This window comes from Bombus affinis, chromosome 4, assembly GCF_024516045.1.
Source record: "Bombus affinis isolate iyBomAffi1 chromosome 4, iyBomAffi1.2, whole genome shotgun sequence".
Classification (NCBI taxonomy): Eukaryota; Metazoa; Arthropoda; class Insecta; order Hymenoptera; family Apidae; genus Bombus; species Bombus affinis.
In genome coordinates this window covers 18,081,426-18,106,549 of record NC_066347.1, presented here as the reverse complement: position 1 = coordinate 18,106,549, position 25,124 = coordinate 18,081,426, and the positions used below count along the sequence as shown (strand labels likewise).

The window sequence follows — 25,124 nt, the reverse complement described above, 5'->3', positions numbered from 1 at the left end:
TCTTCGTCATAAAAATGTCATGACGTCATATCATATCACAAGGGTTCTTCTGAAAGCTAGATATTCGATAACAAGATGGTTAATTAATGGTTTTCGGTAGCTTGCAATGTCAAGCTTTGAACTGGCGGGATCGCCTTGCTGTCAAATCGCCATTCAGCAGCGACCATATTCTTTAACTACGTTCAAGACGTATATCACGCTACAGAAACCATCAAAGGGGGATAATTGCAAGTTAGTTGCCTCTTAGAAACGAGACAGTTGGTTGTTACTTGTTATCCGTAGTTGGTAGTTGTTCTCCTTAGTCGCCACATATTATAGAGACAACATTCATAGTCACCAGTTGCCTTCGCTAATAGTTTCTTGTTGTCTGTAGTTAGTTCTCGTCATCGCTATGTATTCCATCAACCACGTAAAATTTAACATATAGGATTTTATTCTTTTTTATTCTTTCTGTAGAAAGATTCTTTAAGTAATATGAATTTAAGTAACTATTTTATGATACAATAAAGTGGAAAAACGATTATTTTACGTAACGTAATTTTTTAAAGAACTTTGAATTTAAAGGATTCAGATAGATATCTTAAACGTAATTAAACCCTCCATATCGTAACAAATTAAAAGAAATTGCGCAAGAAAGTACAAATACATTTAATGCATAAAACATATATTTAAAATCCAAATGTAGGCGTTGACGCGTGCGTGCTACATGTTCGAAACATTCGTTACATCCGCGATAAAATTTGTAACGACGAAGAAGCTTAACATATGGTGTGCTTCAAGACGACAGCAAAAATTGTTGGCGGATTTTTCGAAATTTCTTCCATTCTTAATAAAAATATATTGTATAAATATAGTAGGATTTTTCAAATTTAAATAGTTATAATGATTTGAAACTTTACAATCGTACGGTTCTGTTTTATCCTTTGAATATACCTGTCATTTTCATATCTCCTTTTAACTAAACTAAATATTTGGAAATCCTATAATTTGTACACTTCTATTTGTGAATAAGATCGATGAAATTAAAGCGTAACTATGCTTTCAATAATGGCTTCGATGTATTGCTCACCATTATGGCGGATTAACGTCTCTAAGTGATCGACCTTAATCACTAAATGGCAGCCGCGATTCAGTGGTAGAGCCTTACACATGACGGACGTTGCAAGCGCTTCTAAGACGTCTATTGTGAAACGTTTCCAATAGCATCGGTTACGACGACGGTGAAATCCGAATAGAAATATATATCGCGTATCGCTTCAGCCTGACATGTCTTAAAATAGAATCACAATTTTTCGTTCTTTAAAAAAACAAAAAAAGTCTATAAAAATTATATGCAAATAAAATAGATAAATGGATAAATGGTTGTACAAATTTATAAAACAGATATTACAAATATACGTAAATAAATTATATATTTATAAATTGTTTGTTTAAATATCTGTTTGTTTAAATAAATAAAAGGGATATTTACGACTTACAATGAACGTAGTCGTATTTTTAGTTTTAAACAAAGCAAAAACGGATAACAACTTTTTAAAATGTAAAACTCAACGCAACAGTGGTTTTTTTTAATTAATCAATAACGTTCAAAGTTAATTAATTTAGAGTGGTTTGTACATTTTGTATGCTCGCCGTATTTTAACGTTTGATGTGTAACGTTTGATGTAGTACTTGATGCCCGAAAAATCGAAAAATAATTAAATTTGATCGTTTCGTCGAATTTACAAGTGTGTATATTCGTGTGAAATCCTATGTGCTTGTGTATGCTGATGTGAAAGGCGGTAATATATTTTTCTTTTTTCGATTATTGTTGTCAACTTTTGTGTGGAATAAATCAATTCCGTGAATAGAAGTGCAATCAATACAGCTTACTATGAGATGATAGCACAACAACAGTACATATCGCCATTGATGTCAGCTTCACAAAATTTCTCGAATATCGAGGTTGTCCATTTGGGTTAAGAATTTATTTCCAAAATGCCACAAGCACGAATATCTTATGGAAATCCACTGTATTTCCACTGTAATTTTTAATAATCAGATTCCATATTGTATGCTACGATTCGAGGAAAATCCGCAGCTAATTATTATCTTTGCTGCCTTTAAATACCATAAATAGTCGTCCGTAAATTTTAAAAGATTTTCTGTGCCATACTTATATTGTGTATTTTAGTCTTAAGGTGCGGGTCGTGTTCAATTAATTGAAAGTGATGAAACTGTAATGGGTCACGATAGTCAAATATTAAAAATGGTCTCGTTGGCTACATTTAAAATCTTTACGAGATATATATGCATAGTACGTTGCTACTAGCAACGGGTAGCGATGAGCAATAGAGAACAGTACCTTCCTTATCTCGTCGTGATTATGTACATACCAGTAATGCACAGTACTCGTACTGAATATCTTACAACATCTACATAGATTTTCAGATTTGTTTCGAATATTACCAGCATAACCATGATAGTAGAATTCTGTTACAGTATTAATTCTATAGTGCCGTTATGCATAATACAGCCCTAAAATGTTTCTACAAATATACGAATATTTTCGTCAGCTACTATATTCCAACCATGGCTTATTATGAAAGGAAATATATAACGAAATTACTTGTTTTTTTAGACTAAATTAGTTTAATTTGAATAATTTTAGTAATTGTGTAGGATCGAACAACAACTTATCATTAGCTTCACTCGAGACTTGATTGCACGTAGCAACGTAATTGCGTTGGAACTGAGGGTAGAAAACAATGTCAACCGTTAGACGCGTCTGTCTGGCGAATGTGTAACGCGTGAATAATAGATGGCGGCAATCACGTGAACCCTACTTATAGCTGTTTCGGTTTATATCGTAGCATTCAACCTAGGGTATAACGATAGGGATAATTAGAAGTTCAAAGGCCGGCTGATCAGCCTCATTTTGTTCCATTTTTTAATCAAGCGATGAATCGACAAATTGTACAGATTTCGATGGTTATCACAGTTCTCTGGGAATTTTAAAGCGCGGTTCGTCGAATTTAGTCGGATTGGCTACAGACTCTTTTACGAGCAGCTTGAAACTCGATCTAGTTTCGAGAAAATGAAAAATTCGTTTTATCTCTTTGTTTCCCTGTTCCTTCCTTCCTTCCTCTTTTCTTTGCTTTTTACATTGCGTTAAGACCGGCTAAATAATATTGATTGCCATGGACGTTGGCTGGTTTAAAATCACTGACATCGACGATAACAAAAGTAAGTTTGATGATTATTTATCTGAGCCGGTGTTATTCGACTTGAGCTCTGCACATTTGTTAATATTATTCTAGTAGGGATGAGATACTACAAATTTTAAATAACTTCGATTAAAATTATATTATAAAAATTATATTACATTAACGTTTAGAAGTCAATAAAGTGGAAAGAATTACGCGAGATAATGTAAATATAAATTATATTACAAGGAAACAATACGGCTAGGTAATTTGAAACATTCTGGCTAAAATTGCATTCTTTCAAAGTTAGGACGTACAGTATTTACAAAGTAGATTAAGTATCAAATGGGGTACTTAAGAAAATTTATGTTATCATTCTTTAGTAAACATTTTCAGGTAATAGCCTTCTGCAAAAGCTGCTTTACGTTACGTTAACGTATTCATTATTAATATTAATCATATTGTTCTTATCTCCTAGGGGCATAACAATCCATTTTTATATTGTGTTAAAGCTAAATTTCTATTAGATTGTCGCAAAATTTTCTTTCGTTTTATAAAGAAATGATAGATACACAACATTTTTTGTTTTATGTTATTTTATATTAAATTGGAGAAAGGTGGATCGCACATAATTCAATAAAATAATATAAAGCAAAAAATATCGTACATCTATCATTTCTTTATAAAACGAAAGAAACTTTTCGAACAACCTAATATTTCTCTCCAACGACACTTCTACGATGTTAAAATATTTGATAAAAATATTTGATAAAAATATTAAGAAATTCTAATATTGATTTAAACCTATCGATTTATTTACTTTTCGCTGCCAGAAATTGTTAATTATGATTTCCACTTAAAAGCGTATTTCGTATTATGAGGATAAATGATCAAATTCATCTCTAATATACACGTTAGAGAGTCATTTATAGCTGCAATCCTGTTTACCGCTCATATTCCTGGAACTCGATAATTCACTAGGCGATTGCTTTAACCGTGCAGAATACATCCATAAATAATTAATCGCTATTAATATTCCATCGACTTTTGAAAATCCCTGATGTGATCTATTTCACGTGATGAGAATACGTGTAAAGTGAGGTTATTGCTTGATTATCTTTAGTCGAATAAATCGAGTGATTCAAATTATAATGCGGAAGAAAGTCAAAACTATGTATATTATTTTTTTCAATTTTTATGTATCATTTTATGTATCATTTGACGGAAGGAAATTTGGTAAGTAAGGTTCACCTTTTTTAATGTCAATGATTTTGAGATATGTTATTAAGCTCCAAATTCTAAGCAATCTTCTATATATATAACATACGTATAATAGCCAAAGTTCAACTCCCAAGTATACGCAAAGCTTTTATTTTCAATTTATGCGATACCACTATGTTTCATGAATTTATTTGCTAACGGTATTGAAACAAATAACAAGCAGAGGACGAACTATCCGTGAACTGTTTTGCCAACGAGTACGCTTCCAATATTTTCTGTTTGAGAAAACACACTTGTTGCTGTTGCAACTCCAAATATTTTTACAGCCGACGCTTTTGCCATGAATCATCGGCTAACATATAAAATAAAGAAAAGCCATAGTTGATTGTAATGGAAATTTAGAAAACCTCAAACTCGATATAGAAGGGAAAAATAAAGGAAAGGAAGGGAGAGATAATTGGAAGCTTGGGGCCAGGTTTAATTCACTGAAACCGGGCTGCTTGTGTCATCACGAAACAGAATTGCCAGTACGTCATTTCTGTGCTCCCGTCCTCGTAAAAACGGTTTCACTCGTTAAGAAAAAACGAATAGGCGGTGAAGAGAGAAAAAAGCAGACAGAGAGCGCTTTTAAAAAGCTGACGAAGCGTGCGTTGCCACAACGAGACACACAGTGCTATTTGTCGTTTTAAATTGCGCCGCAACTTGTTTTTGAGATCTTTGCTAGAGACACGTGAAAACACGTTGGAAGTATATTTCTTGTTTTTGTGGAATTTAGCTGGAAAATGAAAAATAACGTAAAACATGTACTTACGACTTACAGAGTAATCGAATGTATACACTATAATAACCAGCGATTTAAGACTTTAAAAGATCGAAAGAAAAGAAAAGAAAAGAAGAAAGATAATATGTTGTGGCAGTCTAACTCGATCTAAGGAAATAGAGAGGGAGGGGGGGGGGGCAAAGCTTGTTAATCTGGAAAGAATACAAGCATCAATTTCAAGCACTTATAGGGAATCAAGCGGGCTTGTTAAGGTCGTAAGTTGGACAATTATCCCGTGTTAGGTTCAATCAGCTTAGTCTTACACAAAATTGATCTAATCATGTGAAAACAAATGTATTCTGATTTTTGTCGCAGATATTTCTGGTCTACGCATTCCAGTGCCCGCACTACTGACATTAAAACACCTGATTTTCCCATTTACTACAGCGACAAATTTCTTGATCCTTCACAATCATGAAGGACTTGTCTGCGACAATACCTGCAATGATCATCTATGTGCAGGCTATTTTCATCACTATCTTCCCGTTAGGGGCTGGTAAGTTGATACTGATTAATTATACCATCGAAATTCTATATAATGGCTACAAAAAATATTTGCATCATTACCCTCATTTCCTAACGAAGCGCGTTTTTTTACCAAGTTTTATATTTCATTTCATAGTATCAAATCCCTGTGGTTACACGAAAGTATTAAATGATAGGAAACTTGATATACACGAATTTAATTAATTAATAAATTAGTCGATATACAGCCATTATTATTTCATGTGAAATATTATAACGTCAAAAACTTAACGTTCTTGTACGTACAGTATTAATCACAAATTGTAAGAATGTTTACTGATAAGCAAAATAGATAATATGGAAAACGCAGACCTATGGAAAGAGAATTCCTGACATTAGACAGGAATACGGGATTGCACGAAATATTTTATGGTATGTCTAACATGGAGAATATATGCGGCGAAGTACGAAAAATTCATCCTGAGATATGTATACGACCTACGCGGTACGGGACGTGTTATAAATGGTTTCCGCCACTCAGCCGTATTTGAATTTGTGAACACGATCGAACAAATGACGCGACAATTATTAATTGCCGTCTCTGCCTTAGTAACGATTCGCGTTGGAACGAGGTCGAATCGTTCCGATTCCACGCGCGATTAACAAATAATTACAGTGGACATCAATTACTTGGATGACCTTCGTCATTTCAGCTTAAAACGATTAATTTGATCAAACCAACCAATTATTTCAGTTAATACAATCTGCACTTTAAATTCGCACGTCTTGTGTATACACACCGGGCCAGAGAAAAGTTTTCATTCGTTCGAGTAGAACCTTCGTAGTCCTTGAGGACGCGTGTCGCTTCTCGTGCACCTAAAGTTTCGCTCAAATTAACCGATTTATTTGAATTCGAGCGAGTGAAAACCTCTTTGTCACCGTGAGTTTGTTACTTAATTGATACTTTTAGATGCCCTTTGCTTTCAATCTCTTACATCCATTCTTAATTAGTCAAGTCGTTTGACTTTTGACAAGTATTTTGAAACCATTTTACTAACACGAACCTACTTTTTTACTTGAGATTATCCGCTATTTTTATTCAAATGTATATGTACGTATATACACTTTTGAATTTTAAACGAACCTTCTATTATACCTATATCCTTTAAGTGCCGTTTCAAGTTTCAAGAGACTTTAACTCGGATAGCTCGACTTGGAGTTCTAACGTATACTGTGAAGCACACTTGCGAAGTAAAACAGCAAACACGATATAAAAACTTTTTCCCCATGTAAGAAATCGAATAACCTATTTCAACGGTGCTTTAATCTCATCGATGAAGCATCGATGCAACGAAGAAGCATCGTGATAGCCGCAATGCGGATCCGTTGAACAAAAATTTCCTGGTACGGTCGTTTTCGTAATGTTATTAACCGTTTTAGTGTCGGATGTTTCAAGACTCCGTATCGGTTTGTGCTATGCAGCGCGATAGCGCTTCGTTTATTTATTTGCCAGGAGTACCGATCGATGCGATCGCGCAGCCCTTTTTCATCCTGTTTTTTTCATCGAAATATACCGTTCGACGTGCTCGCGCTTCATTTCATCGGTTATACTGGAAGCGTTACAACAAACGTTTGCGTGATAACATTCTATAATGCAGGATTTGGTTTTCCGATTCAAGAGGTAATTTTTTATATTGGTTTTTTTTTTTTTTTTTATTTGGTTTATGATTATTTGAAAAACAAGTAATTACGAGAGGAAACTCTGATATGACTCGCGACGAGCACGCTTGAGCGCGTTGCGAATTAATGATCGTGACCATACATCGTGGCACAATTTACCACGGTACGCGAATAGAGCGATCACGCTGCGTGGCGTTAAAACGGTTAGCGTAACTGCGCGTACGATTGTCGAGTGGCAAAGATATTGACGCTGGTAATCGTTTTCAGTGGCTTTAGGAGAAGATTGTACTGATTTCGAAGGAAAAGCTGTCTCGCATGGAATGACGTATGTGCCGGGACCATCGGTTTGCAACCTCTGCGTCTGCTATCATATGGAGCCAAAATGGTGCCAGGCTATGTTCTGTTCACCTCCTTTTGTAAGTATATGCTCATTCTAAGAGCAACCAGCTTAACACAACCATGAGAAACTAAAGTACACCGTTAACGCTTGCATGCTGGTCGTTAAAACACATGCTGCGCGAATAGGGTACACAGCGATTCATTTAACTCGCCTTGAATTAGTTTTAGAAAGACAAACATGGACAGGGATAATTTTTGTCACGAGCCGTTTAATTTATTCGTTCATTAGAACGAATTAATTTACACCTGCTGAGATCGCGATTGATGTGACAAATTCGAAATCTTGTTCCATATAAATATTTTTAAACAAGCACGTCGTAAGCTTTGTATATTTTTTAATCGCAACGAAACTGTTCAGAGAAATGCTGAAATTATTAATTAGAAAAGGAGATTTCTACGCATCGTTGTAAAAGTGTCAGGGAAAATATTCGTGAAACAGTTACGTTGTTACAAGTTCTACAAGAAGAAATATTGAAAATCAGGTTCCACTTATTCCGTTGCACGTGTAAAAGGTATCTTGCGTTCGCGCAAAAAATCTCTGAAGGATACATGCTTTATAATAATTGGAGTGTCGAAGTTGTTACGCGGATCGGCGTACACGTACCTTTTAATGAAACTAGGTTACTCATTCGTTATTCGTTCCTAATTTTCAGCTTCACGATTTTTACGCAATAAAATTTTATACATCAGTTCGGTTTATAAATGATTCAATTCAAATTTAACAGAATTAAAGTTGAAATAATCATTTGTACTTCATTAAAAGGTTCTTTCAGCATCTCGTTTTAATATTTTTATTGGTAATATTTTGTTAATCGTTATATTTAAATGGAGTTTTTCAAAGGAGAGACATTTTAAGGTAGGAAATGGACATACATTTATAATAAGAATTCAGAAGAAAGAATATTTCATACAGAAAGAATTATTCCGTATGTATAAATAACTACGCTATGAATTTTATATGTATCGGATATTCCTTCTGGTTAATGTATCTGATGTTTTTTCACGCGAGGTAGCGTATATTTGCATCTATATGTCTCTTCGTTTCTCAGTAGTAAAACTTAGCATTCATGCGGCTGATAAGTAGTTACGCATTGACAACGAGAAACATAAAATGAGTAAGAAGCATGAGACATTCTATAAGAAAAATAAAGTTGTTTTTATCTTTCATTGCATATTCGTCAGAATATTGTTAATAAATATTTAATTTAAGATTTCAGTTGAAATAAATACATAGGATTAGACATTTATTTATATATGTATCTATGAACGCATTTGACATAAAATTTTGATAACGACTAAAATTATATATTCTGATATTAAATTAATTTAATGAGAATAAAAAACTAACTTTTTTAAACAAGATTTTGTATAAAGTTATATTTATTAGGAAAAGTTCGTTCATCCCTTTATAATATCATAGGATTAGACTCATAGCTGTGTAAATCATTTCATGGAATAGTATATGTGTGCCTGTGTGTTCTAAGTTTTTATCATAAAAATGCTAAATGTACTAGGAGATGTTTTTAAAAATTCATAAATTTTTCTTCATCAAACATATCAATCGTTATATTGAATAGTTAATTATCTTTTATTTGTTTCGAGCTGCACATTGATTGAGACATTCGTGTTGGTTATAATTGCGAATTTAACGCAGTTAAACGAAGTTGTTTGAATCCCTTGCGAGCATGTAAATATATCGTCGAATTAATAGGTCAATTACTTGAGGTTGGAATTGAATGAAAGGGAAAGGTGGAGGAGAAGTCTTGCGTTTGAATGCGGGACACTTTTAAAGCCCACAGTTCGCTGAAATTGCCAGAGAATTCAATTAAATGGCGAATTAAACCATTGAACTGAATCTGTTTCCAATCGCGAGCTTAGAAGTTCTATCCTTTGAATTTTTATATCAGTCAACTTTCTTTTTGTACGTACGGTAACGAATATAATTCATGAATTAATGAAGTATGTAATTGGATGAAAGTTCTTCTTCCTGGATTCAGTTTAGACTAAGAAAAATTATATAATAACGAAATTATCAACTTAAAATTGATAGAGTGTATAGCTTCTTTTTTTTTTTTTTTTTTTTTTTTTTGCGTGAGGAGGGGAAAATGCTGTTACGCATACCCAGTGATGCGGATCACTGGGTTATGTGGGACTCGGGCGGATGTTGTTGCCATACCCACTAAAAACCCCTCCTCCTTTTTCCTTTGCTTTGAGGACAGACAACCCCGGTAAAACCTGTCGGCAGTCATCAGGTTGTCCTTTCATGCCCCGTTGTATCTTCTTCTTCGGGCAGTTATTCTGTATATTCTGTATTGCTCTCGTCATCTTCTCAGCTAGTTCGGAATACTGGGCTGATCTCCTTCTGTGGTTCTTTGTTGTCTTGTATCTCTGCCTTCACTGCTCCGAGTAGTTGTTGTTGCTCTCGTTCTCCTCCTTGCCTCCTTCAAGGCCTTCGTTGTCACCCTCCTGTGAGACATGACGGTCTTGCGAAATTGCCTGAATTTATCCCAGCTCTCGTTCTTGGCGGTCACCGTGGCGATCAGATTGTCCACGTCTATCTTCTCGCCAAGAGCGTTCTCCAGCTCAATCCTTCTGTCCGTTCACTTCGGGCACGTGAAGAGGGCGTGCTCTGCATCGTCGTTAGGGTCTCCACAGTCGAGACAGTTGCTGTCGCTGCTCTTGCCAATCCTCTTTCTATAGACACCAAAACTCCTGTAGAGGTGGCCGTGTGTGCGTTATATATTTATTGGACGTGCGTGATAGTTGTAGTAGTTGGGCCTGGTCCGCTGTAGATGTCGCTGCCGTCGTCCGACACTAGTTAGTGTCGAGTGGTGGTATTTGGCTTGTCGAGTGCCGCCACACTCCCATGCCCGGTTAACAGCTGCATGGTGTGATGATCGATGTCCATCTTCTTTTTGGTAAATAGCAGCGCACTCGGTATTAATTTCCTTGCGCCTCCAGTTCCTCCTTCAGCTCGTTGCCGTCATCCGCGCCGATCCTGGTCTTATGGATCTTGTTCCTCTCGTAAGTCTCTCCGAGCATCTTTATCTTTATGTAGATCGGGAGATTCCCGGTCAACGTGCAAAGTGCCGCGTGGGAGACGGTACGCTATGCCGTCGTTGTTATGCACAGGGCCGTTCGTTGTGCCCGTTTCAGCTTCTTCCTGTTCTTATCGGTATTCGCTAAGCTAATTCTTCTTTCTGAACCCATACTGCCTCCGATGGAACGGGTCCGTTCCGATGCATCTCTCGATGATCTTCTTAAAGCATTTTTCCCAGATCTTGCTCATGGCTGGGAGTATGCTTATCGGCCGGTACGCGATCCTTTCCCGGCTTCCTTAGCAGTATTACTCTGGCCGTCTTCCAGCAGTCTGGTTCCAGCTTGCTTCCAGCTCCTGCTTCCAGCAGTCCAGGAGTCTTCCATCGACTCCTGCAGCCTTCTTGGTGTTCATTCTTCCGGCGGCATCGACGACATCGCCTTCGCCGATGACGACGCTGAAGCTGATGCCTTCTTCTTCTTCGGTCTCTGCCTCTTCGCGGCCCTCGTAATGGGAGGGTCCGTGTCCCATGGTGAATAGCCTCTGTAGGACTGCTTCCACCATGTCGATCGGCATGTCGTTGCTTGATTTCTTGCTTTTGCATCTCTTCATGACTGTGCGATAGGGTTTGCCTTCTTGCTTTTCTGTATGGATGGAAACGCGTTCGAAAAGTAGAACGGAGTAATTAGCGATGCACGATCCCAGGCTGTTGAATATTTTTCCATCGGGAGAAGTCAGGTCGGGCGATACAAGATTTATATGCTCGTTCTGCCAGTTATTTCAACGTCTGTTACGCGATAGAAAATGAACATAAATGAATAATAAATGTATTACAGCCATAAAGATTGCTTGATGTACGCCACCGTTTTTCCCCTATTTCTCCGATACAATTTTCCTTTTTTTTTTTTTTGCGAAACATTTTACTAATCGCGAGAAATTGTATTGCCGCCTGGTACGTATTCGAATTATCCTCAATTATTCTCGGTTGTTTCCGTTTCCTTTGGATTTACATAAGTACTCGTTTGATGTACGTGCAGAGTGAGATAATAACTATTAACAGCTATAAAATAAGAAGCGAAAATACGTTGAAACTCGACTTCTAGATTCGCGAGACTTTGCAGAGCTTCGAAACTCTCGTGTTTCAAACCTAATAAAAAGTTGTAGAGGGAGAATTACATTGCGAGATCTGTTAAGGAAAATCGTATCGTTGTAATAGGATTATTTCAGCGAGGGAAATTCCGTGTTGCGTGTAACGCGTTGCAAAGCCATGAGCTTTCTTTCGGGTTAATATACATAATCGCCTTATCGAACTTTCCATCTCACACGTGAATTTTGCATTTCAATCTTCTTACTTGCAGTCCAGTCCAGTCCAGTTTAGTGTGACTAAGCTAAATGTTTTATAGAGAGACGTACAACTGTATGAAGGGGAGATCAATAAATTGGGTTATCTTTAAATCACTGACAATTATTTCATCGACACGATTTCACCGGCAGCGAATTCACCGGCAATGTCTATCAAAGTTTATTTACCGATACACCGAGTGAAATCACCACAATCATTTCACCAATATTCTCCTTTGTCGATAATTATCATGCTTGCCACTACATGTTATCGTTGATTATATGTCTTTATTTACACATTCGTTTACGCGCATAACGAGATAAACGAAGAAACGAAAATGATATGTTGTCATGATGTATTGTTAAATTACTAATTAACACGAGTTATATATCTACCTACATGAAAGCTTCTAAATATCAATTATAATTCATGAAAGCACACAAGCTATTTTGCTATACACAAATAGAATTATAAGGAAATGTTACGTGCTAATGATTTAACGAAATCTATTCCTCTGTACATTTGACATTTCTGTATTATTACTTGTGTACTTTCTGCTCTTGTTTACGTCATCGGAAGTAAAAATACGTTAAGCGAATCAGCTGATCTATTTGAGCGATTCAATGGCTCGGTCTTCTCTTATGCGACTACCAAGTAGAAGATAAGTTCTTCTAGATAAGTTATATAACATTTTATAACATCCAAATTAACTATTTTTTTTCTTTTTCTCTTTCTTTTTCTTTTTCTTTCTCTTTTTCTTTTTTTTCCTTTTTCTATTTCTTTTTTTTTCTTTCTCTTTCTCTTTTTTTCCCCCTTTCTCTTTTTCTTTTTTTTTTTTTTACCTGGGGGAAATCCGCTCGGACACGAAGCCACTTCTTAAGTGGCGTGGTAGTGAACATCCAAATTAACTGGGGCACTAATTAGCTGAAGCTTCTAGTCAAACCAGGTATCAGTCTTTGTACGCAAAGGCATTCATTACAATCGTTTAAAGTTTGAAGAAACACCGTTACAAATTCGTGATATAAGAGAAAGCGATTCAAAACTCGGATTCATTTGTTGGAACGACGCCGTGGGCAAAAGTACACAATGGAAAACTTTCTTCCAAGACCAATTGATAGCGCTGACGTAATTAAAATGTGACGATATTGCCAGCGACGTTTCTCCAAATAGACGACTAACTTATTTACGAATTGCCGTAACACGATTGCCGCTGGTAATACGGTTAGTAATCAGTTTATTGAATTTTCGCTTGACGTGACATCGTCGAGTTCCTAGAGAGATTCTTCTCCCTTGTAAAACTATGTTTCTGCAACGACTGTATTTGTTGAATTGCCGTTCGTGAACAAGTCCTTCTCTTTATTACGTGTAATAGATTCTTCTTTTTAAGTTTTAATTTACATTGGTAATTTTCTATAATTTATTACTCGAATATGGTAATTTTTTCTTTTGTTTGCTGTAAAGTTTGCTTTTTCTACAATTATTTTACTACAAAACCCATCAAAAACATGATGTATGTATGTATATATACTCTCAAATATTATCGGTTTATTCTCAAGCTATAGTTCAATTTCGGAAATTGCCAATTAAAATCATAAAAAAAAAAAAAAAAAAAAGCACACACAGAAAGTTCGTTAAAATATGCGATTTTCCAATCAAGATATAGTATTTATTCGAGTAATATAGATTACAGTAGCGATGGTGACGACAACGATGAATGGACTGATTCTTCGTGCGAAAATAGATTGGAAGCGCAGAACGATGCATTGTTTCAGGGAATATCGATTTTCAAGCATGGTTTTAAAGTACGTGTGCGCGTGACTAGATTTGTTAATTAATGCCGCACCCAGATTTTCAATATATAAATGTGACACCTACATATGTTTAAGCTTAAAACAATTGGACTAACAATTTCGTTAAATTTAAATCAATATTTATCTTTTTAAACGCAACAATATTTTTAATGACAACTTCACGTGTAAATCGAGTGCATACATATTCGATCGTTCTTGAAAACCTGATTCTCTGCGAAGAGAAAAAATCCTTGAATAAAGATTTGATCTACGTTTTATATGCTACGTTTTACATCCACCTCTTTTCAGATATACCTCTCTATTTAAAATCATAGATCGTCACACTCTATAGGTATTTCCTTGAAAAGGTTAAAGTCGTTCTGTATAAAACCCAATTCAAAGGGGAAGGAAATTCTGCGAAAAATTCTTTCAGATTTGCCTATGTTTGAGCTCGAATCAAAGCAATCCTGTAGAATAGGATAGGATGATTCTGTATTATTCCTTGTGTACTTTCTGTTCCTGTTATTTACAATAGGATGATTATGCGTTTAACTTCTCATAGAATCTCTCTGATTCCGTATGATATCATCAATGTTTTTGAAATATGTTATTGGTGTCGTAACGTCAACCGTTTTCAGTGCAAATTCAATTTTGAATCGCAATTTCCATGTTTGCGTGGCAAAAGCGTAAAATCGATAACGCACGCAAACATGTCTTCTTTGCTAATGGCGTACTATAAATATAAATATTTGAATAAATATTGCGAATTTCATATTGCTAAAAGATTTATACTATTTGTTCGTAAATAATCGTCGGATCTATATTTAAGTTGAAACTGCTGATGAAATTTTGTTTCATAGCACAAATTATTCTTCCCGAAATGTACGTTTAGTGTTATAATATATTTGACCAATGGTTCTCAAATACTAGTTTTGCAAAAGCAATGGTTGAATTGGAGCAATTCTTTTTTCTTTCATTCTTTGAATGACCTGGATTTTCGAGTAGTCTAGTGACGATTGATCCGTACAATTAATCGATTTCTTTTTATTACAGAGCTGCAAGAAATTCCGCATTGGACGCCGCTGTTGCGAGTTCCAATGCCTGGATGAGGTTGACAATGGGTATTGGTCGGGATCTGATGTGGTCATTGTCAATGGTTCAGCTAGACTTGAAAAACATAGTGTATTGTGGATGCTGGGCTTAGTGATAGTAATTGTAATATTTTAATTTCTCAATAAAAATTCCGATGGCGCCGTTGACAAAATTCGTACCTTATAAACATCGACGATTAGCTTCAGCCATCGGGAAAAGAAGTAGTGTATGTATGTAGTGTGTTAACGAAGTAGTAAAAAGTAGTGTAAAAGAAGTAGTGTATGTATGTAGTGTGTTAACGAAGAATCATTTGTAACTGAATAATTATACCTCGAGAAGATTATACCTGAGTAATTATATTTATTCTTATTTTCTTCCCCTTTATTTCATTTGAATAGATTTTTGTATTCAAAGAGCGAGGTATGGTTATATCAGACGGGTTAATTTGTTTTTACATATGTCAAAAGAATGAAAGGAGATGACGATGAATCGGTGACAGGTAGAAAATTGTAATCTGTTGTATTTCCATGGTACTGTAGTTGATTATATTTTGTTCAATATTATTCATATTCTATCATGTAATTTTGGAATATATATACATATACATATATGAAAATATAGTGGTATACTTATCCCCTAATCTTTATGATTTCTATGAAACTTTTATGATTTATTGTCACTTGTATGAAGTATGGAAATATAAAAAATTGATAAAATTATTAATAATATTTACAAAGAAAAAGTGAGCTGTTGGATATACAGGGTGGTTGGTAACTGGTAAAAAAAAGAAGTCGAAAATATACAAATTTTTCATTTGTTTTCGAGAAAATCGACTTTGAATTTTCGCTCGGTACGCGTGCACTTTATCACGTTTCGTTATAACGGATTTTATTGTAGATTGTTTGTTTCGATTGACGTTATGTTGATAAACCCTTCCAATATGTTGCACGCGTTGCACGCGTTGCACGCATACCGATCAAAAATTCAAAGTCGATTTTCTCGAAAATAAAGTCTCGAACGAAAAATTTTTATTCTATATTTTCGACTTCTTTTTTCGAGTAGAATCACCAATTTTCCGCTTGTACTATCAATTACCAACCAGCCTGTATGACAAAATTCTATTTTAGACACGAAACTCGCCACGAGTGGCTATTTTCTTTACGAAATTAAACGAATTTAATAAATGAAATGGCAAGGAAGGAACTACAAGTGACCGTCAAACTATTTTTATGCTTGAAAAGTAATTCGCAAAGTAATATAAAATAATACTACTGATTTGTGTCTCTTTTAGAATTTTTTCTTAATCTCTTGTTTTTTCCCTTCAAATTTATTATTTATTATTTATTCGGTGTCACGAAAACCGATTAAATATTAAATATCTTAAATATAGATTGAAATGAAAGCTTGTCATTTCTCGTTCAGTTGTCACTTCAAAGTTGTTAGTTCAAAGGTTCTCGTACATCATAAAGCAAGGGATCAAATCTTTAACTTATTAGAAATTAAATCTTTTATTGTAATTGCGAAAATTATGAAAGTACCAAGCGAAACAAGTAGGGAACATGAACTGCTCAACGAACCAAAGAACGGCTCAGTGACAAAATTAATAAAGTAAGGATCACAAATATTACAACATTACACTCTTACATCACATAATAGTTCTCTATACAAAAGATGTATAGCGAATCGACTTTTCACAACGATAAGAATCAACAGAACCAATTAAGACCAGGCGAAACTCTCATAAGACAACAATATCAGAGGGATCAAATCAGCGATTTTAATCTATGTTACAAATTATAGTTATCAAGAAAAATTGCTCTTTTCACGAAAATTATGCTGATGACACACTCACAATGCATTTTATATTTGGTAGTCGGATGTGCTCGTGGTCATCAGGAGTATAAAGACGACGTTTTTAGAAAATGACAGCGCTGTCGGGTTTTAAAAGCTTTTATATTTTTCTTCGTCATTACGAAGATTGTGATGGAAGAACGTAATGGGGTAAAATCTGACGATTCCTTAATGAAGAATGCTTAAAGAGATTCTATAGAAAACGGTGATCGTTTCGTTGGGTAGTTCATTCGAATTTTGATCAGGATTATTGAGATAGAAGGGTCGAGAGCTTGGTGGAATATCAACTTTGACGCTTCAACGCTTCATCTCTTTTCAAGCTCACCAGTCACGAACCATGGTTCACTGAATATATCTTTTTGGAAAATCCTTTTTGGATTTTCGTACGAGAAACATGGTATGTTTGACAAGGGATTTTCTTTTGAGGCAATTTAGAGTGACAAAAAGGTCTTTCTGTTAGGTAGCTTGTCGATAAAAATGTTTTGTTAATATGTAAATGGAACGAGTAGTTACGAATTTAAATAGAATATGACCAAATGGAATATATATCTTCTCTTCGACTTTCATAAGCTGAAAGCTCCGTATCTAAATTTTATCTTAATTATTTGAAGCAAAAAGTATGTTCTTTTATCTTCTTTTAGTTGTAACATTCACTATACTATGCTTTGTTTATATGCTAAAGCACGTATTTTATGAGTTAAGGAATAAATTAGATATGGGGGGACTATATTGTTAGATTGTTAAATGTGACTAAATGGAACTCATAGTTTATTAAAAACTATCGGATAAATACGTATAAATGTTGTAGTCGTTGTAATCTATTATTGTGCTATTATAGGTATACGTGTGTACTATAGAAGGACCACCCTATTAGGTACTGACAGCTTTCTTCTAACATAATATTTCCATAGAATCTTATAATCTTTTTCCTCTCATTGTCTCCGAATAAGAAGTGTGTAATAAATGTTCGAATTTCGGTGTGTTGAGAAAGCTGCTCGGTTAAGTTTCTGACTACAAAAATGGTCTTTTTGTATCAGAAAGAACGAAAATAAATGTTCGGCAACGAGTTTTTTTCTTTTTTTTCTTTTTTTTAAGATTTTTATTTTTACGTATCAAGTATAGGGAAGAAGTAGTGATCTCTCTTTTATCGATAAAATCATGTTAGGCGAACGTAGTAAATGGCTTCTGCAGTATCACGGAACTATTCGTATTACTCGATTAACTGAGTTCCCCTGAGTCAGTGGTTCTCAATTCTTGAAGCGTTTATTTATCGATTAGGGAATAGTTCTAAATCTTTTTCGACTTTCTCCAAAGAATTCTCAAATTGAATATTTAAGACAGCATTTAATGAATTCAAATTGAAACACCTTATTTTATTACGTAAAATTAAAATAACATACTACAAGGAATGTCAGTAATTTGGTATTTCTCTATGCCAATTTCCTTAAAATTTGTATAAAATTTAAATGTACCTTTTGTTACTAATCTAAAAATTATTACTGTTTCCAATAATATAAGAAATAATACCTTAAAAATCGCTCAAGAAATACGCAAATATACTTTGAAGGTAACCGAGCCAAAAAAAAAAAAAAAAAAAAAAAAAAATCAAAAAAAAAAGAAAAAAAGAAATAAATAAATTTAATAGTAAACACGTGCTGGTGAAACACTTGCTGAAATTTGCATCGCTCGACACGAGCGAACCGTTCGGAAGGAAAACGCGTTCAGCCCCCAAGGCTGTGGAATTGGGATCACTTAATTAACTCCGTTTGAATCTATCTTGAATTAATTCTCGTTTAACGACCTGTGCGTATTCAACGTCATATCATTTCCGACCATATCGTTCGCAGAAGATGAAACAGCACGGTAAAACAGATGTGAATACCTATCACGAGCGAAACAGAAATGCGAAGATCCTTTGGAACGATAATAATAAAATTGCATGCATAGGAACCATGGATGGAACACAAGGCAAAGGTGTAGATGGTATTATAAGCTTTGAAACGAGCGTATAGGACGAGAGAAATTGATCAAAAAATTGAGTTGAACCCTTTGAAGTTAGGAACAACATACTTTGATGTTTTGTTTAAAGGAGAGATATCGAGCTGTGCAAAAATTGTATAGGTTCTCTGAAGGTAAATAAGATTTTGTTGCTGAGTAAATAAACGAGATTTCAAGTTTCTCTTGAATATTGGAAATTTAAAGGTTTTGATGGTATTTTATCGTTATATTACTTCTAAATTTTAAAGGACCAAATCACATGGCTGAAATTTTTTAAGTCTTTCTATATCTTTGAGGAAGTAAGATAAGGTTGATAGATAGTCGTTGTTGGTACTTAACCGAGTATGGTCATATAGTCGATTAAATGAAATTTCTATTCTTTCACATATATATCGTCAAATATATATTATATATCAATGTTAATTGTTATCTGTGTTGGCGTAGTGAATAAACACATTGATGTTCGGTGTTTCAATTATCAGAATTATAATCGATGTTAAATGTATAGAGTGTCAAAAAATTATTTGTTATAGCTGTGGAAGATGGAGATCTGTTAGAGAAAATGGATCATGAAATTGATCTTGAGTATAATTTTCAGACAAAATTTTTTATTGCATCATAAAGTACTCATCACGAGAAACGAAAGTTTCTCTTCTTCCAGAAAACCCCTGGATCGTAAATGATTCGTTCTTTTGAAAAAAGCTGTTTAAAATTTCTTATACTAATCCTTATACTAATTGTGTATACTAATTGTATCTAGTATATTATGTTATAAATAATGGTTAATATAAGTATCAAAACAAATAGACAACAATTAATTAGATAACATCGTAATAACATAATATAATATAATTGGTGTAATCATATACAGTAAAACTTAGAAAATCTGCTCTGCATGAATTCGGTGAAAATTATCCTTTGTTCCGTGGTATATATAGGCAAAAACGAATGGTAGACCGCAGCATAATAGTTTCCAACCATCCACAATTGTTCTAATTCCTCACTCGACGTCTTTCATGTTCATTCATGTAGGAAAAAGTATGTTATCGTTTAATAATAAGCTTTTGAGCGTTTAATAACATCTCGTCGAGTAGAAATTCCACACGAAGCAGTGAGAAAAATAATATTTGAAGAAGATCTATGTTCTCAGCTTCGTCGTGTGCCAGAACTTTGTAGGATAGATTGTATCATGCGATGAAAATTTTATACTTGTAAGTTAAGAAAATTGGAACGAAAATTCACGTTGTCTCAAAGATATCTTGTTTTTGGATAGAAATAGTTACTTTACTAACAACATTCTCAATATTAAGGATATCAACATCTTAGATTTAATGAAAGCCGCTGGAATACGCCAGATATTTCATATCTGACTTAAACATGTACAGTGACGAGCGAAAAAAGTAAACACATAAATGTAAAAGACTAATTTTTCAAGTGATCGGTAAAGATTAGGTAACAGTACTACAATAACTACAAGTTATTATTAACGAAATGTAATAGTTAATTTTCATTAACATTAATAATGTACAAAACATTTTACAAAAATGGACATCTCAAACCATGTTTACAGTTTTGCACATTAATTATACTCGTCGAATCAAGGTTTCAACATAGTATTTCGTCCACTAGTACTACTTCACGTTTATTATATCCAATAGAATTAACTACTATTTAGGTAAATTATTTTGTGGAATGCTCTTCAAATAATAATGCTCTTTTCTCATTATACCTTCGACATTCGCTTTTTACGTAAAATCAACGGGCTGTGTTTACACTTTTGCTTGTCACTGCATATCAAGGAAGATTGAAATATAAAGTAATTCGCACAAAAAAGTAGATATTAGTATTGATGTTATTGTATTCCATATTTGACCTTAAAATATGAATAAGATCTAATCAGTCTAAGTATTAATGAAATTTCAAACATTTTTGCTAAAAGAACGGAACTCTCCTTTCTAATGAGCACTATATGATGCAATAGAAAAACAATTTGACACTGAAAATTGTGGTCAAGATCAATTTTGCGCTACACTTATTTAACCAATTTTCATCAAATCGAAGGTGTAGAATGGCTTGAAAAAAAACCGCGATAAATACTTTTTTGACACTTTGTACAAAGGTGTATATCAATGTGTATATCTATACACATACTCTGTATGTGCATATCCGTGGAATATATATCCGTTTTTCGAAGCAAAATGTTATCTACCTGTTCAAAAGAGCAAAGCAAAAACACTACATAGAGGGTTTGTTACTGTTGACACTCTGTATTTCCGTGCGCAAAGTATCCAACCAGATATCCAGGAACAGCTTTCAGGGAACGAGATCGAATGTTTATTGAACATACCTGTTTGATCGAATATATTTAATATGGCAATGTTACGTATAACAATATACGTATGGAATTTTAAATGTCATGAGGGTTGCAGCGGACTCAATTTTAATTACAATTTTAATTACATTAAACATTTTGCTCATTGATGACCTTACCTTAATTTTTTTCTCCTTCCTCACTTTCTTCTCCTATGCGAGTGACACAGCTAGATTGATAGTAACAAGCGATTTCATTAAAACACAATCTCCTTTTCCATTTGATGAACACGATACGAGACGAGGGAATGATTTAGGAACACGACTTTCGAGCGGTTTCAACAACTATTAAGTTTCATTTATAGCAACGAACACTGCCAAAGACGTAATTAATAAGATTCGCGTAGATGCCGTAGATGACGTAGATGAAAAAACGTAGACCAACGTAATAAACGTAAATGACGAAATTATGTATTAATTTATTTTAACGCGTTAAAATTACGCTAATGACAGTTGCTCCGTTCTATTTGTTCATATATTTAAGCCCTATATGCAACAAAGTGAATGTAGCATCTGCAAGCGTGTTAATTGGACAACGACGAATTTCGTTTCGCAAACACGGACACGTGAAACATTTTGAAGTTACGCGGACGCGAGAGTAATTCGTTCCCTTAAATTGCTCAATTTCCATTTCTTTCGCCATGTATATTCGAGTACTGCATTTGAATTGCAGAGCAGTCGGAAGTAACGGCGCGCGTCGTTGATATATCGACAGGAACATGAATTCTTTTTTCATAGGATGAATACTTTTTTCATCGACTTATTAAACCGAATCAAGTTTTCAAATCCAATCATTTAATTTCATCGTTTTACATCGAACGTTTCAATCTTTTTTCTTTTAAATACCTTACCTATATTTCATCTCGTTGAATATTCCGTATTTTTAATGCTACTACCACGTATTGGTAATTACAAATATGTAATTATCGTTCTGAAGTTAGAAATTCGAAATAACATTCGTCAGTATATGATTCTACGTTTTATATAGAGTAGTAAAAATGATACAATGGGTTTCGTTAAATAACCAATAAAAATTTTTGTTCCTTTTTCTTTTTTTTTTTCTTTTTTCTTTTTTTTTCTTTTTTTCTTTCTTTTTCTTTTTTTTTTTTTTTTTTTTTTTTTTTTTTTGGTTTTACGTATCGAAGGTCGAGAATAAACTATGTGCACGTTTCTTGTATTCGTTTCTTGTATTTTTATGAGGAATTCAGTCTTTTTACGCCACAAGAGTCTCAACGTTTTCGTTTTCACGCCTACGTTACGCTCGTTAAACACGTTGCAACAAGACCATGAATAAGGATAACAGCTTTAATGTTTTCACATGTGTCAATTTATTATTTTAGACCTTAAATATTTTATTTATAAAATCTTTATTTAAACAAGTTACCATTGTCGCTACAATAAATCGATGAATGAAATCAGTTTAAATTTAAAATATCATTTCATAATTTCTCGTCACTTGTATCTAAAAACAACAAAAAAACGGTGTACCCACATCGTGCGTAGACGGGAAATTAGAACAGTGGAGCTTAATTGAAACACTGATCATATTCCGCGATTGTAAAACAATAATAGAAAATCGTGTTTCTTTTGAAGGGTATGAAATTGTCAGGAGATTATGCCATTAATGAAATTGGAAACTGGCTGGTCAAAGGGATTAAACTCAATTAAACCGAACTGTGTTATATTGTACAAAGGCTAGAGAACTGCTACCAAATATCTGCTAGTTTAAAGGTGTCCCTTATAAATTATAATTATATTTCAAATTCAATCTCCTAGTAATAAGTAAATTAATATTTTACCTAAAATCTGTGATATAGATAACAAAAATAAATTCTTTACATTATTCGTTAGTTTGCAATATAATTAGAATATTATCTTTATTTTCTGGTGTCTTTGTTATTCTTAAAAGATAAACTGCTTATTTACAAATTTAACACTGCATATGCTATTAATAAATCATTTTATATTTAATTTTGCAACCTTCAGTCATTGTTAAAACTTGTTGACAATACTGTCGGTTAATAGAAATTTCTAAAATCCCCTTGTTTCTACTCGATTAGAGGGTATATTGCAGAAACTATGTTAGCTACAGTGTTAGCTACAAATCACCTGTGTCACTCCGTTAAACTTATACACAATAGTATTGTTTCTTGTTTTCATTTAAAATAAAATATGTTATTGTAGGAATGAAGCAGAATGTTCAAATAATTGAAACAACTTTTTGTCCTCTAATTAGTGCCTTTCATTTTAAAAATTAAAAAATTTTTAATCAACGATATTTGGAAGTTTCGATCTAAAATGACCAGGAATTGAAACGGAAAATATTTTGATGCCAATAAATACGTATTCTTCACACATAAAACAAATATGAAAAGAAACATCGATGTATATGAATGAATTTTGAAATGGGGAGGAATTATATGATTATACCCATTCTCTGTTGCGTTTAATTGTTTCAATTGATGTCTCATGAGAATTTTCATCGAATTCTTTAGAGATCCTGGCTGTAAGGTCTTTTTAAAATTATAAGAACAGATTCAAACTATAACATTTGAAAACTTGTGGTTACAAAACTTACTTGTTTCTCATAATTATTTAAATGAATCTATTCGGCATTTTGAGTGACCGTCCCTTTATGGCTCGGACGACACCTCTCCTTCCTTTGGGAAATTCCGAATTATCTGTCCTCCCCGAGCTGCAAACCTGATGACTTAGACAGTAGGGAAAAACATCAGGGAAAACCTCTGACTAGAAAAGTACGATAGACGAACAAAATTTAACGGCTGATGGGGAGTATCAACAACATACAAGGACAATCATCAACAAAGTGTCGTACCGTGCGGGTGAAATACTGGAGTTTCAATAAGATCTTATAACCATCGAGTTCGGAACATCAACAAACTTTGTTTGCATAAAGCAAGTGTAAACAAAGTGTCAAATTACACTAACACCCGATCTATTAAATCCGTTCCACCTTGAGCGTTAATTCATTCAAGGTTCGTGGTATCGATCGATCGGTCGGACGTGCCCGGTGGCTCTTTAGTCGATGATTTGTAACAGAATCCTTGCATTAACACAGATTCTCAGAACACACAACTTCACCCAGCAGATATCGATTACAGTCAGTTGTCACTAACAATGCTTTTATCAACAATATCTTTACCTGTTGATCCTCTGGAAGTTTTAACTATATATATTCTCTAGGAACAGTAGGATTTTAATGATATAACTTTACTAATGAGATCTTAATGTCATAAACGGTATCGAAACTTCTTAATTAATGTCGTTATCGAAGAAGAGACTCGTAATCTTCTCAAACGAAGAGCACTTGATGTTTACAAGTAGAACTCGATATCTTAGTTTCTTAAAATGTGTTTCTGTGTTTACTTTCTAAATGTAAACTTTATTCAAAACGAGCCGTTCATTCGTTACAGGCCGTTAATAAAATTGCACTTTGCACAAAGGAATTGCCGTTAATAATTTAAGATTCTCTGCTCGTCGTACAGGATATATATCGTAATTATTCACGACGATCGTAACGTTTAAGTCCAATTCGAGCTTAAAATCCCACGTGAGCTATACTACCACAATAGCCTGAATTTCTATTTGTTCGTCTACTGCCTGTTCGTACTCGGAGCATCTGTTGTAAATTACAGCAAAATCTTCTAATGTGTTCCAGAATATGTCTTCATGGAATTTTAATAATTTATTAAATCTATAGATAACAAATGTAAAACTTATTAATTTATAATTAATATAAAATAAGAGAGCACGAAACTTCCTATTTTATGGACATATTAAATATTTGTAAAAAATTCTGTATCATTAGTATCACTTTAATTACTTTAAAGGATATAATCCCATAAAGCCGTGA

The 25,124-nt window shown here is 34.0% G+C and overlaps 3 protein-coding genes across 16 annotated transcripts in view; 2 read left to right on the top strand and 1 right to left on the bottom strand.

Annotated features, from left to right (window-relative positions):
* LOC126915253 (integral membrane protein DGCR2/IDD-like) overlaps window positions 1–15,313 on the top strand; it is an 83,114-nt gene extending 67,801 nt beyond the window's left edge. For 6 of the 7 annotated variants that reach the window (XM_050719744.1, XM_050719749.1, XM_050719751.1 and 3 more), the window contains exons 2-4: window positions 5,542–5,722; window positions 7,639–7,787; window positions 14,993–15,313. In XM_050719744.1, coding sequence (XP_050575701.1) covers window positions 5,641–5,722; window positions 7,639–7,787; window positions 14,993–15,166 — 405 coding nt within the window. In that variant the 5' untranslated portion in view covers window positions 5,542–5,640 and the 3' untranslated portion in view covers window positions 15,167–15,313. Of the gene's footprint in view, window positions 1–2,625; window positions 3,226–5,541; window positions 5,723–7,638; window positions 7,788–14,992 lie in introns of those variants that run through there. The other variant, XM_050719742.1, reaches the window with a different exon arrangement.
* Window positions 1–25,124, top strand: part of LOC126915244 (uncharacterized) — a 44,128-nt gene that overhangs the window by 6,838 nt on the left and 12,166 nt on the right. The gene's annotated exons all lie outside the window — the stretch shown is intronic.
* Window positions 1–25,124, bottom strand: part of LOC126915245 (G-patch domain and KOW motifs-containing protein-like) — a 40,401-nt gene that overhangs the window by 9,351 nt on the left and 5,926 nt on the right. The gene's annotated exons all lie outside the window — the stretch shown is intronic.